The sequence below is a fragment of the Tachypleus tridentatus genome, chromosome 8, assembly GCF_004210375.1.
Source record: "Tachypleus tridentatus isolate NWPU-2018 chromosome 8, ASM421037v1, whole genome shotgun sequence".
Lineage (NCBI taxonomy): Eukaryota > Metazoa > Arthropoda > Merostomata > Xiphosura > Limulidae > Tachypleus > Tachypleus tridentatus.
Window position 1 is genome coordinate 144,181,604 of NC_134832.1, and position 16,569 is coordinate 144,198,172.

A 16,569-nucleotide genomic window follows, 5' to 3' on the forward strand; every position below is an offset into this window, starting at 1 on the left:
TAGTCATGTTGTAAATTAACCAAAACCTGAAACAAGAATATCCATATGAAGGTTTGAGGCTAAGCATATCACAAATACAGCCTGTTAAAAGGCTATAAGAAATTAAACCTAACTTGTTTACATGTTTCTGTTTCCATTTAAAAAAAAAAACTGATGTTATGGAAGGTAGAACTTGAAATAAACAATATGTATAATGCATCTTACACTTTCTAAAGAGTTAAAGAAAATAACTCATAGTAAATTATTCTATTCATTTTTATCTTTATGCTTAAAGATACTTTTTGTAGAAAAGGAAAATGTTGGTTTTCTTAAAACATAACATTAAGAAAGTTAGGATAAATATTATAATACCATCTCTATTCCTACATCTTGTATAACTTTATCTTAATACGTGGAAATCTTTTAAAAATTTAATTTTTCATTGCCTGGTTATTACAATTTGTAAAATATTTAAATATACATGTTTATACATTATAAAACCTTTGAACATAGAACTTGATTTCCATATTCAAGTGTTTGCAAATGGCTAAGCAGTAAATATGAGGGCTCCATGTGCTACAAACTGGATTTAAATACATGGTAGGCACAGCATAACCAATCTGTTTTATAGTTTTGCACTTAACAACAAAGATATGCAGACGTTTTGAAAAAAGTAATCAGAGTACTGTCGATGATATTAATGTATTTTATATACAAAACTTGATGTTCATATGCAGGAAATTAAAAAATGTTCGTGTCATCTCTACACTTTTATATCTTTTAAAATTATATATGAAACTTTCTTCATAAGGAAAAAAATTTGTTAAACATTACCGTATTGGCCCGATTATGAGATTTTTTTTATTAATAATTAGGCTATAAAGGTTGTAATCACCTTATAATTGTGGCCAACCTCAGACCTCTTCCCCCTACTCTAGCCTATTGCATTCTTATCTGTTAAAATAGCATCTATCTATGCATAAGAGCCAGATGTTTGCTCAAGGTCATTGCCAATTCTTGCAATCAGTCCACAGGCAGGCTGTTCAATTATAGTATTGATTTTCCATTATTACTTTGACTGCTCATTTTAAGTTTCATAATAATTGTTGTCTGTGAGTTTCATTTTAGTGATCGACCCTTGTGCAAGAGTGAGTAATCACATTGAAAGACGGGGAACAAGAAAGTGTCAAATCAACAAAGGATTGCGACGGAGTTATGATGCAAATCTTAAAATCATGGTGGTGTGCGAGGCAGAAAAAACAAACAATTGTACCGCTGCTAGAAAATTTGGTGTAGCTGAAAATAATGTAAGGCGTTGACGGAAACAAAAGAATGAACTTCTTAGTGCACATTCTACGAGAAAGGCGTTTCGTGGACCTAAAAATGGACGTTACGAAGAACTTGACGAATGTGTTGTTCAGTATGTTAAAGGGATGAGGGACAAAGGATTTCCAATAACAAGAGAAGTTATCCAGTTTAAAGGCAAAGAAATTGCCAAAAATTTAAATATATCAGAAACAGAATTTAAAGCAAGTTTGGGATGGTGTAAGAGGATGATGAAACGAAACGGGTTAGCTCTGAGGTGACACAAGTTCGGCACGCTTACAATGAAAATCTGAGTTAATTTCAGTGCCATCGTATAGGCTTAAAGAAAAAGCATGTGCATCCATTCTGTTGCATAGGTAATGCAGATCAAACACTTGTGCTCTTTGATATGCCTGCAGATGTTCACAATAAGGGAGAAAACTATTGATACAAACAACCAGAAAGGTGAAATCTAGGGTTCTGGTTATGTTTATAGTTCTTTGCAGACAGCACAAAACCTCCGCCACGTTATTTTGAAGACAGACAATACCTAACGAAAATTAAAAGTGATTGTGTGAGTACATTTTGGGGACACCTAACCAAAAATTTCAAAACAGAAAAAGTAAACACAGATTTCATGTGTCATCTTTGAATGTATGACCTCCTAACTGCAAGATTTGGACTTGATATCCACAGAGTCTTGTTCATGGATTCAAAAAAGTGCTGCATTTCAAATGGTGATATTTTGTGGCAGTCAACACCTCAAATAACACACAAAGAAGTGGAGATAATGCTAGGACTGAATGAACATTAAAATTCCACATACCTTAATTATCTTCCAAAATACTTGTAATCTTCTAATATTTGTTTGAATTTACTGTAGCATAAATCAGTTGCATATCTTTTATTAAAATGTTATGACAATTTTGTTTCTTTCCCTTGGTTTATGAAAATAGATGTCTTATAGGTTGCCCTATATTCAGGCCAATACGGTATATAAAATTGGTACTTCGTTAAACATTTAAATATAAAATATGAGTGTGAATGGCTGTCTAACAAGATAGTATTTAGTGTGTTTCAAGAAATAAACTGTGAAATTTCTTTATGAAAGGGCCTACTTTTACTTCACAAAGCATTGAATATTTTACTTAAGGACGACATAAAGTTAGCTAATATACCAAACTACTTGGACTTGATTCAACCAAATGACAAGTAGTATGAATAATTTATACCTAAACAAAGAAATACCCATCATAAAGCACTACTAGAATTTTATTTTCATACATTACAACAACTTTAAATGGTTACTCAACTAACCCAAGTAATTACCAGAACAATTAAATATGAGCATTTAAAGTGAACACCCATAATTTACAAGTGCTGTTTAAAAATTAAACATTTAAATATTTCTACTCAACACAAACATTTGTAAAAAACCTAACAGATTATCACATTTCTAGCTTAACATCTAAGATCAAGCACATAATTTGAAAACGTAACAAAAACAAGTTTGCAAAAACAACCTGAGTAACTTACTTTAATATGTAGCAAGGTTAAAAACACCCTAGAGTTAGGGTCTTCTACACATGTATATGATCAGAATAGGGGACTAGGAAAGTTCTGCTTTCTTTGGTAGAACATGCTGAAGGTAAACTAAAATAAGAACTACAACTACATATTTCATAAGTTTGATGTTTGTACAAAGTTAAATATTAGCAAGTACAGTACTCATGAGTTTGTGATCAATCATTATAAAACAAGAATTGTTAAAATGTAAACAAATGTTTTTTAATGGTATAAAGAGACCTAACTTTGTTAATAAAACAAAATGTAAAGTACATCAATAACATGTCACAGAAATATATATTAATAAATCAATGTAAACAAAAGGGAACCTGAAAAGTAAGGTAATGAAAAAACATTTGTCACTTTGAGATACTCATAGTGTGATGGGTTATATGCTTTTGTTGCACTGCAAACAGCCATTGTACCTTAATTTATCAGACTGATCAGAAATGATCCTTTGGCAAATGACTAGCAAAATGCTTGGAATAAAGAAACCAATAACAACAAATAGAGTTAAACCTTGAATTACTTTAAAAAAACATAAAAATTCACTTTAAAACTTTTAAACAAACAGGATTTCTTATTTTCATTTTTTCTCACTTAAATTACAATAGTAATTTGCTGTTTGTCTACAAAAGTGTCCTTTTTCTCACATAAATGTTAAACTTTATGTGCACAGATATGGGTCAAAGTGCATATGCCACAACCTTTTACATAATACAAGGTAGTATTGCGTGTTTGATGCCAGCATCATCATATATTTATTTTACCCTATATTACTGATTTAATAACAGTTCATTACAAAGGAGAGTAAATACTAGATATCTATTTTGAAAGTTCTAGAGGTTATACAATATACAAACTTTACTGGAAAAAAGCACTTATCCACATGACTGTCACTTTTCACTCTGACTTGTTACAGCCTCAATCAGATTGACTGATGTCACATTTCATGTAGTTAAGACATAGTAAATTCAGAACTTTTGTCAACATTTCTATTCCACAAGTCAACACCATTCAATTAATACCTTTCCCATTTACTACTGAAATGTAATTATAGTTGTAAGTTCTACTGCAAATTTTCTAAAAAGAAAGTGAATGCATCTTCAGTTTACTACTGATAAACAAAACTATTGATCTGCATTTATATTTATATACAACAATTACTCGTTTAAATACAAGTTGAAACAGACATTGAAACGTCTAATAACAGCTAATAAACTACTTGAAAAAATGATAGAAAATAGTATAAAGAACAGCTAGAGATAAACTTGCAGAAGGAATACAATAAAATATTTCTCTGTAGATCTGATAATCTTCTATACAAGTGAAATCTATCATTTAACAATTTAAATTTTGGTAGTTTGTCTTGTTCAGCAGAAACTTTAATAAAAAGTAGCTGCATATTATAAGTATTCAAAACATACTGTGCTTTTAATTTTGAGCTGAAAGTTTAAAAGAATATTCACGTAAATACGAGTTTCACCTCAGCAGTTTCTTGTCACTTTTCCTACAATGCGTTTTTTTAAATCAATAATAATCTTTTTTTCAAAACAAAAACAAGCAGTATTTTGTTCACATTCAAGTAAAATTCTAAGATTTAATAGTGTGTATTTGTCAAAAAGTTATGTGAAAAATTATATATACATATGGGTGTGATCTTCACAAGGGCAACCAATTTCAAAATATTGTATCTATTTATATTTTTGGTAGAATTCTTCTTATAGTGCAAGCTGTACAAGAAGAAACTAGAAATGTTTCATTCTTTTACTAATAATTTGTAACCATATGGCCCAAAAGATAATGATCAGTTGTTACAATGTATGTCCCAGGATTTCAAGTTAAAATTAACGAGTGACATACTTTAACTTTCTACTGTACATCTAGAGCTATAAGACTTAAAAGCCACTGGCTGAAAAGTAGTGTTAAAGTGCTACCAACTTATTAAAATCAAAAATGTACATAAAAAGCAATGATATTTCAAACTTGCTAGACCTTTGAATGATACATATGCATGCATGTTTCATGTTGCTGAAAATTTTTAAACATTTCAAACAAACACAAATTAACATCTGTGGCCACACTTCAACTTACTAAACAAGGTTTTTATAGGTCTACTTAATAACTATTTATAAACACATTAAAAAAAAGTGTTTTGATCGCATATTGAGTGTACATTCATGGTTACCTTAGTTAATTTTAAAAACTAATTAACTGACCAAAGTAATTATAAATTAATAAACATACAACATTAAAATCAATACACAAAATCACTTCCAAATTATGACCACATGTTGTGATGTGTCACATGCTGAAACTTGATTATTTAGAAATAAGTTTAACCCTTAAACAGCAGCCATCATCAACTGATGTTGCTACCTACAACACTGTTTAAGGGTTAATTGTGTATTGATTTTAATGTTGCATATTTCTTATTTTAACCTTATACACAAGTGTCAATATAAATATGTATATATCAAAGTAAATATATCCTTTTAACTACACACATTTAAACTTCCATTAAATGCAATACAAATAACATTTTAATGTTAATTCAATCACAGAGAAAAGCAATATATTCAGAAGAGAATACAATTCAAAAATCCTGTATGTAACAACTCTATTTCTTACAAATGCTACAAACATAAGTAATACACATTGGAAAGGAGTGCCAATAATTAAAAACGTAAATAACCTGTTCTGTTAAAAGTATAGTGTTTTTTTACTGCTACTCTACAGGTGCACCAACAGCATTATGAATGTTAACTATTTCAATCTCACTGATGTTAGGCCCTGCAAATTCAACAAACATCTTCTCTCCTTCTGCATTACGCTTGTAAACTAAAAAAAAATAATTGGAGTTAAAAACAGCATCAACTCACTTGTTTTATAATGCAGTGCAATGAAAAAAAAAGTGTAACTCTTCCAAAGTCTTACATTCATTAACTGACTGGTTTCTTGTTCTATCACAACACCTATCTGACCAGGACACTAGCACACTTTTATGAACTGCTTTACTAGAGACAGAGAGAAAACAAAAGTATCAAGTTCTTAAAGTAACTTTTACATATGTAAAAAGAATTACAAAACAGAATTCAGACAAACAATGTTCCATTTCACCATGCTCACGTAAAAGCAAATACATTTACAATTACAGCACATGTATATCTTTGAAACACAGAACAGAATCACTTGTCAGCTGCTAATGAACCAGTTTCAAAAAAACAATCATATACATACTTGTGACATGAATACAATGAACCGTATTCTACTTTGGAAGTTCCAAAGAAAGAATCACTTATATGCTATATACATTAGGTGAAGAAAGTACAATGAAATATCATACTAAATATCACAAGTGAACTGTATGTTATTTATACTGTATGAAACTGTGGTGAGAAAACAAATGTTTTATAATTTATTAATTTTCCTAAAAGGTTATGATGATTATCTCACATTTATATTTCATAAAGACTAGTTAGACCAGTGGAGTCTCATAATACATGCTCTTGTGACTTTAATTAATACCACAACATTTATTAAAAATATAACTTTCTGTCAAGCTTTGAGAATAGGGTGTTCCCACAAAAGAATATTATGTTACTATTGAAAGGAACAAGCACAGCATTTTCTTACTGTTTCCTGAAGTATAAGAGTTTACATACCTCTGTGAGACCAGTGTATGTTAACCTGTGGAACAGTCATTCTTTCCAGGCGATAAACGGGAAACGCAGAGCATACTCTTGTGATGTGGTATCCAAGCTTCTTTTTATCACTGATAGGTGGTGTAATAACATACATTGTTTCTCGAACAACTTCTGTGTTCACATCATAATAGCCAGTCTAATAAAGAAATTATTAGAAACTTGGTAAGATATATAAGGCAACTTATTTTCTCACAGTTAAAAGGGGTGAGAATAAAGTGTCATTACTAACTAATGTAGCTTACTCAAAAATAATAACTTTTAGGGCTACAGTTTATTAGATTTTGACATACCTATAACTTCATTGCATTTAATATTGTCAGTCACTTAGAAAACTTGTAAAATAATCTGATATATTTAAAATTACTATTATTTTATGTATGGAAGATACCTCTAGTGATAATTATGCAAGTGTTCATTTGAAAAACCTTAATGCAAATCACTAATATTTTTTAAATCCATGTGGTTGACAGTTTTTAGTTGTACATTAGAAAAATCTATATGCAAACCACTCTGTCCAACCCTTTCTTTCACAAAATATTTATACACTTAGATAATAATGTGTGTTTGTTTGTTTGTTTGTTTTAGAGTAAAGCTATAATGGGTTATCTGCTGTGTCTACCACAGTGACTAAAACACCATATTTTATCATCGTAAGTTCATGAACTTACCACTACCTCACCAGAGTAAAAAGATGTCAAGGATTTAGAACTTTCAAGGTGACAATATAACCTGTACCTAGTAGCATTGGGAAGCAAACAAAAATGGGTCAACACAGGATACCCAGACCATCCATAATGAGAAATGTAACAAGTCATATCCCAGTCACAGTTAACAAAGTGAGGCATCTTGTAAAAGGTACAGGTTCAGATGCAAAATTTGCTCATGTGTACCAGATAACAGAACACAAGGTAATCAAGAAGAATATCCCTCTGGAAAACCAACTGAAGTCACTTGTGCACTAGATGCTTCTATACGTCAAGCAGATGAAGAATGAACAGGACTATTCTATACAAAGACATACCTATCAATTCACCAGAAATAACACTTCAAATTATTTGCCACAAAACTAAATGGCAAGTAGTATAAATGATTTGTTTTTGCTAACTATCATGTGTCATTAGGCTTTATAGAGTTATAAGTGAACATAATGCACAGGAAAAACATGGGGATTACCAGGAGTAACCAGAAAGGTCGTTCTTATCACTTGCTAGAGGGTCCAAAGACTTCATGACAGCTTTGGTGACTATCAGTCCAGTAGTATGCCAGTGGTAAGTAAATGCACATAAACACACAGGACAGTCATATCTCAAATGTTTTCAAATCACCAAGAACTGGATTCCCATTGACACAGTGCAAGAGGATACTATGACTGAAGACAGTAAGTTAAAGAGTAAAAAGGTAAAATGCACAGAAATAGTCATTCACTTGTTCAGATACACTGCTAAAGCAGTCTTTAAAAAAAAAACCATCTCAAGAGTAGACACTTAGCAGGGGTGAATGGGTTCAAGGTTTTCTGTTTTACCCCACTTGATATCAGTTTTGAGTACTTTCTACCTATGAAGTAACACTGGTCACTCAGGAAGTACTGATGGCACTTAGCACAAGGAATGCTGATTGTAGTTCCTCATGTAACATTTCATTTGTTTTCTGTTGTTTGGTTTGTTGTTGGTTTCTATTATTGTTCTTTGAATTAGTTGAGGAATGTATAATTAACTAAAATATGTACAGAAATGATGCACATATATGAAAGTGCTCATATATACTTGCCATTATCTCTTTTGTAAAAAAAAGCATTTTAAAATCATTTGAGCAACTTTATTTAGCACGTCACAAGCAGTATTTTTATATTACAACTAATACTGTTTACTACTGTAGCACTGACAATCCACTACACAAGGATTGTTGTTGAGTGTGCATTAATTCAATGCTGGGGACTACAGTTTAATTTGTGAACTGCCATCTGTATAAAACAATGGCAGCAACCAGTACAAACATATGCTTGTCCACATTTTTAAAATAATTCCTGAATACCATTGGCTATGAGATAAAAAAATAAATAAATGTGGAACCAAGTTAGTTGTGAAAGGAGATTTTTTTTTTACAAGTGAATACCATATTACTAATACATTGACACTGTATTAGATGATGATGAATTATCATAAATTATTACGCATGAATTCAATGTAAGGTTTAGACCATCTAAAAGCATGTCAAAATCAGGATAATTATTTGTGAACAAATATGAATAGCAGCAACATTGACTAAACTGAAATCATGCATTTGATTTACTTGTCATTTAAGCCAGTCTTCCTTGAGAAATTTGTGTGTTGCTAATATTTTAAGTTCACACCCAATTTTAGCCAATTTTTCAATTGCTTAAAATGATAGGGAGTAAACTGGTTAATTTCATGTCAAGTTATTCTATCAGAAAAGTTTTCAGATTTTGGTGCGATGCTTAGAAAAAGAGGTATTATAATTTCAGAATTTATACTAAATAAACTAAGTGTACAGCCTCTCTCTAAGTTTCATGAATGATATGCCTTTGGTGATTGAGTAACCTATTCTGTACATCCTCATCCAACCTCATGAATTATCTGTCAATATTTTTATTCACTTATAAAAGAAGAATTCAGTCAGTGTGCATGTTTTAAGTGTTTGATGAATTACTAAATACTGCTTAATTTTTATAAAGATTACACATGTATACATGATTTTTGAAATCAAGTTAAATACAAGAAGATTTTTTTCAAGTATGCTGTTTGTTCTATTTACTGCATTACAATACACAGACTTGAAAAAAAAATATTGTTGAATGATTAAAATCACCCACAATACTGTTTTCAAATACAAAATAATGTGATGGTAGAGAGAACAAAGCTGGATGGATTATTTGTTTAGAATTAAGCATAAAACTACACAATTGGCTATCTGTGCTCTACCCACCACAGGTACCAAAACCCAACTTTAAAAAAAAAAAAAAAGCACAGAAAGAATCACATCTGAACATGAACAGCATCAAGAAAAGAATATTCATATGATCATATGTTAGTGCTTATAGGGATTACCATGCACAGAAGTTGTATCCCCTTCCCATTGGTAGTAAGTTACAATATAATGATGATTACATCATAGGCTGACACAATAATTACTAAGAGTTAGTGACACATACAGGAAGTTCCATGACAGTTATGTGGGAGGTAATAGATCTGAGTGGTGCAGAGGTAGATAGTATTTCTGAAAACTTTTAAACCAACTCAAATAGGTGATTTCTTAAAAAAGAAACTTTATCTGTTGTACCTATTTACATCTTATATCCTCCTCTCTGGCACCACCCAATGTTTAACATTTCCTGTACAACTCTTGAGTATTTACACAATTCACAAACTTTAATTAGATAGTTTAAATTGAGTAAACACATACTTCATATATTTTTATCTCTAAATACTGGCAGTTTAAAGTAAACAAAAGTGTAATTACTTTATTGCCATGAATAATTAACACTTTCCTCACCTCAAACTGTACCATTTTGCACCACAAAGAACTACTGCCTCAGACACACTATAATGTTGTTTTCTGCACATGCCATGAGCATTGAACAATGCTCCCATTCACACATGCATTAACATATATTGCTCTAGCATGTGACCTAATAATCATCAGACATAGACCTTCACTAGCAAGAGAGCTATGTATCCTCCATGCACATAATCCCCATAAGGGATCATTCTTGATGACGTAAACTAAATGCCTGCCATTTTCAAATATGAAGGAATGTGATGGTAGAGAGAATAAAGCTGCAACCAGATGGATGGATTGTATGTTTAGAATTAAGCACAAAGCTACATAATTGGCTATCTGTGCTCTAGCCACCACAGGTATCAATAATAGAAGATGGTAGAGAGAGGTGTATTTTTAAATAAGGAAAATGTTAACTTCAAAAATACTGCTCACTTCCATCTACTAAAAAAAGCCTAGAACAAAATGGTAAAGAGGAACAGTATAGATAAATTACATAGATGAACCCCTTTATGAAAATATCATCAGGAAAGAAGAGAAAGCCCATGTAATATGATATCCATTAAGTTAGTTATAGCTTAGTGGAAGCAGCACTCAATGGGAAGCTACAGCCATCTCTGCCAACAGAGGTGGCAGAGCAAAATGAGTGAACAAGAAAAAAAAAAAAATACTATGAAAATTCAAAGTTTTCCCCCCTTTTAGTAATTAATGTTCACTTTTATAATATAAATCAGAAAAAGGTAAATTACATTTAAGAATATATACATGTTTTGAAATTAATTTTGGTGCACAAGTTAAGGCAATCAACACATCCACTATTATACACAAATTCTAACTGTTAAAGCCCAGTTTTGTTTCCTTAGTCTTAAAAGATTTTACATGTAGAGAGGATATCTTCATTCTGCCTACAATAAACCCTAAAAGCACCTACAAAATTATACCATGAGATCAAAAGAGCTTCATAACTTATCTATTCTAATCTACAATTGGATTTAAAAGAATAAAACTAACTAGGTGAACATTTTTGTTTTAACTGATTCTACAGAATACATCTAATAGAGTTTGAATTTGGTGATATGACATACTATAAAAATTGAGAGGGATTTCAAGAGGTACACAGTGTATACGATCAGTTTTCTCTCACCTCCAACTTTAACATCAGATCAACTAATGAACGTGGAGGATAGATAAGCTTCCGGTTAAGAGGCATCACGAAACAGCGCCTTCTTTCTATATCAACTATTCCTGTTTTGTTCTAAAAATAAATTTTCTGTATATTAGGAAATTCATTTTGAAAGTATATAAAAATAACACAACCTTCTAATGATATCACAAACATTTATGAAAAATTATACAACCAGTAACAAGTCACTGCAATGTACAAATATTAATTTTCAAATCTCACAATCTACAAACACTTTCAAAAAAAAAACTATGGACACACCTCGTGTTATTGCACTGAAATTATTTCAAACAACTCACCAAATTATTCTGTATAGCACCCATAAGACTAAACATAGAGTTAATGTTGAAATGAAATCCTGGATCAAATGTTGAAAAATGTTAACCTAACAGAAAAATAATATTTATTGGCATCTTGAAACTCACCACAACAAAATCATGAATAAAGCGTCCATGTCGACCATGAGAGAAATCTGGTACCTCAATCTCTTCATATTCTTCATATTCTATGTCTATCTCAAATGCTTCCCTGAAGAAGTTCCTGTACGCATAAAGATTCTTTGTTACTTGCACCATATTGCTTGATGGTGATGAGTAATTCTTTTCTTTGTAGTTTCTATAGTTACTAGATACAGCTTGCTTCTGATCAAAGGCATGAGCATTATAAGGTACAGAGCACCAGCCTCGGAACTGATGAAACTAAAATATATGCACAGTATTAAAGTTAACTCAAATTTACATTACAACTGTGAATGTTTTAAATAAATATAATAAACAAGTATCCTTAGTCTGAAAAAATACTTACTGAAAATTATGTGCAGATGTAATAAAAGATATTTTCACAAGAATGAATATAAACACATTTTCAATACCTACAAACATGCAAAACCCAGTCCTGACAGACATCAAATACTGTAAAAGAGTAAGCTTGGTTCGCCTAACTTACATGTTTTGCTAAAACTACAAATATTTAAAAACCCAGTAATAATTGATATCAAATACCATACCAGTTAAAGCTTGGCTCATCAAACTTATATTTTTAACTTCTTTATCAACTACACAAAAACAAACACACACTAAATGTAATATGAATTTAAGTGAAACAAACATTTACACAATTCCCCAATATAAACTGAATGCAGTTTTTAAAAAAGTAATTACGTTCAAAGATTCATTTTGAAAGTTTATTGTGAAGCACTAGATTAACAACTAGGAGTGAACAATAGATATTATTAATGAAAATGTTAAAAAAATACTTTTCATCACATATAGCACTAATAACGACTTACACAAAACAAGCTAAACTATAGTGAAAAGAAAGCATGGTGCACCTAAAATAAAATGAAATCTCATTTTAGTTCAGGATTAAAATCACGTATTTCAGTACAGCCACTAAACTTACTGATCTTACTCTCTCTTTTAAAATATATTTTTAAACATACTGTGGAAGTTACTTTGTAAGTATACACATACACTACCATGGTACTATAAATCTAAATGGAACTGAACTGGTTTGAGCACTGAGAGACAACACCATGGGTTTTGTAACAAGGCACTGATCTCCTCAAGTGGAGGTCAGCAGAAGGTGGAAACGAGTTCTCTTATTGAAGTCTCTGGTGGCTTTCTGGCTATATAATGTCTAATGGATTCCCCACCTTTTGCTTTTCCTTATTGTGGTATCACTGCAGTCTCATTCCCTCTGAATATCCATGAAAATCTTCCATGGTTATTACTTATTCCTTATTAGTGCAGAAAAAGTCAGTATCTTCCCAGTAGAGTTGTGCTGGACTTTATAAAAGGACTTCTTGCTCAAGCTTATTGGTTTCCTTGTTTTGTGTTACTCCTGCATGACCCATATTATCATGCTAAAATGCACCAGGAAACCAAGTAATCTGACTTTACAACTGGTCACAGACATTATGTTAGTGTCTGGTTATGAAACTGGTCACAGACATTATGTTAGTGTCTGGTTATGATTCGTTGTCTGGTTATGATTCGTTGTCTGGTTATGTCTGGTTATGATTCGTTGTCTGGTTATGATTCGTTGTCTGGTTATGATTCTGGTTATGATTCGCTGTCTGGTTATGATTCGTTGTCTGGTTATGATTCGTTGTCTGGTTATGATTCGTTGTCTGGTTATGATTCGTTGTCTGGTTATGATTCGTTGTCTGGTTATGATTCGTTGTCTGGTTATGATTCGCTGTCTGGTTATGATCTGGTTATGATTTGTCTGGTTATGATTCGTTGTCTGGTTATGATTCGTTTGATTCTGGTTATGATTCGTTGTCTGGTTATGATTCTTTGTCTGGTTATGATTCGTTGTCTGGTTATGATTCGTTGTCTGGTTATGATTCGCTGCTTTGACCAATCTACAGCACAGCTTATCACTTCCAGTTTAATCCTCGAGCTGCCTGTTGTTCCTTCTCCAAATAACCTAGGAAGGTCGAAACGTTCTCCAATTTATTAGTTAAAAGTGTTAATATCCATACCAGCCATTCTAAGATACATTTTTACTCAAGGGTTATCTGCACCAGTTGTCCCTAATTTAAAAGTGATAGGCTAAAGACAGCTAGCCAACACCACACACTGCCAACTCTTCAGTTACTCTTTTACAAATGAAAAGTGGATTTTAGAGTCACATACAATACCCACACAGTTGAAAGGGCAAACACCTTCAGTAATGAGAATCAAACTCATTGTCTATAAGCTGAGAGTCAAGTGCCCTAACCACCAGGCCATGCCAGGTTCTGTAGCCCAGCCTGAAGTTCTTGTAACTTCAATCTCTTTTTGCATGTTACTATGATCATAGTGGTGAATGTACCTTGCCATGATATTCATGTTTAAAGAGTGAAGTACTATCACCATTGTAAATTACTGATATTGCCCTGTTTTGGATCAAGTCTTAAACTAGCAGAAATGTCAGAAATAAGTGGTCATGAGATATGTTTTGTTTCATAATTCACCCCAATTCATGTCATGTGCCTTGGGCACTGATCGCCTATAAAGAAAACATGCTCCATCCCTTGAAATCCTTGCCACTTCTGCTCAGTGTGGGTCATACATTATCCGCATGAATTTAATCTGGACTTGACTGTGTACCTTGCAGGGCTAATCAATCTCACTATTCCAATAGTAAAAGGTGTTCATTTTTTAAAAGTTAATGATATTATTTTTCTCATTAGTTGACAGATGCTTGATGGTATAAGTATTATCAAAAAGCTGAACACCCCTTGTATGACTTTCTAGATTATTTTGCATAATTTTGTCTTTCAGTCATCATGTAAACCTTGCAGATTTGGTGAACATTACAGACATTAAATCCCTGATGTAAGGTAGAAGTAACACTGAAGATGGATTTAACAAACACTAGAACTCTATACAAGTGGCTCACTCACCTTGTAACTCTCAGCAATTATAGTTAGTTCATCTAAATTTGACAGCATATGGTTGGTGGTTAAGCTTTGGAAAACAGAATGTAAGCCTTTGTTGTTAGTGTTATCTCCTGCACTGCAGATGGGATGTCTCTAACTGCTAAGTACATATAAGTGTTATCAGACATATTAGGTGGGAACCTTCATTCTTCAGCTGTGTTATTTTTCATGTATACATTAGTGGTATGGGCTTGGATGGGTAACTTCAGATGAGCTATTTGTAGTTTCCAGTTGTGATTATTTCATTGTGAGCTCTCATAAAGTTCACAAATATACTGATATACAAGTCTTATCTTTAGTTCTCTGTTGTAGAAAATGTTAGGTATAAGTCCTGTTTACAGTTTAAGAAGGTCTTGTTTTTTTTATTTTTTTCACTTTGGAGGGGAAATAAACTATCAAGGAACTTCAAGTTACAGGCTTTGCTCTAAAATCTTCTTGGACAAAGACCTTAAGTTGAAGCTGTTCTAGTGAAGTATGCAGTTGACACATGAATTGCTGGTTGATTAATTTTAATGAAGATAGTTTGAATACAATGAAGTTTTGAAAGGAATAAACAAATAAGGAAATGATGGAAGAGTATAAAGATGTTTCATTCATTATATTGAAACAATTTCAGAGCTTCATCTTGTCATTACCTTCCATGTCACAATAGCTGATCAAATTCTGATTACCAAACATCTTGCCATAGCACCATAGTCTTCATTGGAAGTGGCTCATTTTATTAGGTTGTCCAGAAATAAATGCCATTTTTTGAACTGTGAAGTTTGAAAAAGTATAAACCAGTGTTGTAAAACATGCTTTAATCAAACTAAGCACCATTTGCTTTAACACTTACCAATGTGTAACAATGCTGTCTATGCCCCTGATGTGGAAATCAGTTTCTGTGAACTTCCTGAAAGCTTCTTCTGCACCTGCCTGATTTTTAAAGTGTTTATTGTTCAAAAAAATTGTCAAAGTGCTTTAAAAAAATGAAAATATGTGGGGAAAGGCCTGGAAAATAAGGTGGAAGAGGCAAAAACCTCATTCCCAAATTGTTCAATTTTTTGGATGTCATCCTTGATAGGCCTCATAATGCCAATTTTGTTGATCCTTAACTCAGCTCATGCAGAACCCACTTATCCAACTTCTTTGTCTTTCCAATCACATTCAGGTGGTTGGCAATGCTTGATTTGCTTGTCTCTAGCTTTTCTGCAAGCTCACGTACTATTGTGTAAGGGTCTGTCTCAACTGTCTCCCTTAATATGTTTTCATCTAAGACGGCTTCCTTCCACGACCTTTGTCATCTTCAAGGCTTTCATTTCCATATCCAAACCTCTGGAACCAATGCTGAACTGTACATTCAGTAACAGATCCATGGCCAAATAACTGGTTGATGTTCCATGTAGTTTCAGTAGCTTTTTGTCCAAGTTTGAAGTCATAGAGGAAAATCTTTCTTGTCCATGTGGCCTTAGGGTTTGCAAAACTTACTCAGAGTAGAATTGAAACAGACAATTAAGACACCTTTTAAGCAACAACACCAATAATAAGTTACTCACTATTCAGCTTCTAAATGTCATAGTAAAAACTCCAATATTTATTTCTGGACAATGAAATAAATGGCTGTCATATTCAAAGCACACTACTCTTCCCAGCATAATCTATTTCATGTATAAAGACTACAGCTTCCCACTTCTTATTTTAATAGTATGAACACACAGAAATCCATGAGCATTATGCCCAATGAATTGACCTTTATGTCATCGTACAGAATAGCATGAACATGTGTTTCATTCCACAACTGCTTCAGGTAAGCTATGGTTGAAGAAATATGCAATAAAAGCAACTTGTGTTACTCTTCCACACAGAGTTCCTTCTTGATTAGGATGTGTACTTAACTATACTTG

At 32.3% G+C, this 16,569-nt stretch overlaps 1 protein-coding gene across 1 annotated transcript in view; it reads right to left on the reverse strand.

Moving 5' to 3' along the window:
* Positions 1-2,538: 2,538 nt before the first annotated feature.
* Positions 2,539-16,569, reverse strand: part of LOC143223670 (uncharacterized) — a 29,574-nt gene continuing 15,543 nt past the window's right edge. Inside the window, exons 3-6 of the mRNA XM_076451924.1 lie at positions 11,682-11,954; positions 11,218-11,328; positions 6,516-6,693; positions 2,539-5,691 (exon numbers count right to left, since the gene is read on the reverse strand). Coding sequence (XP_076308039.1) covers positions 5,579-5,691; positions 6,516-6,693; positions 11,218-11,328; positions 11,682-11,954 — 675 coding nt within the window. The 3' untranslated portion in view covers positions 2,539-5,578. The remainder of the gene's footprint in view (positions 5,692-6,515; positions 6,694-11,217; positions 11,329-11,681; positions 11,955-16,569) is intronic.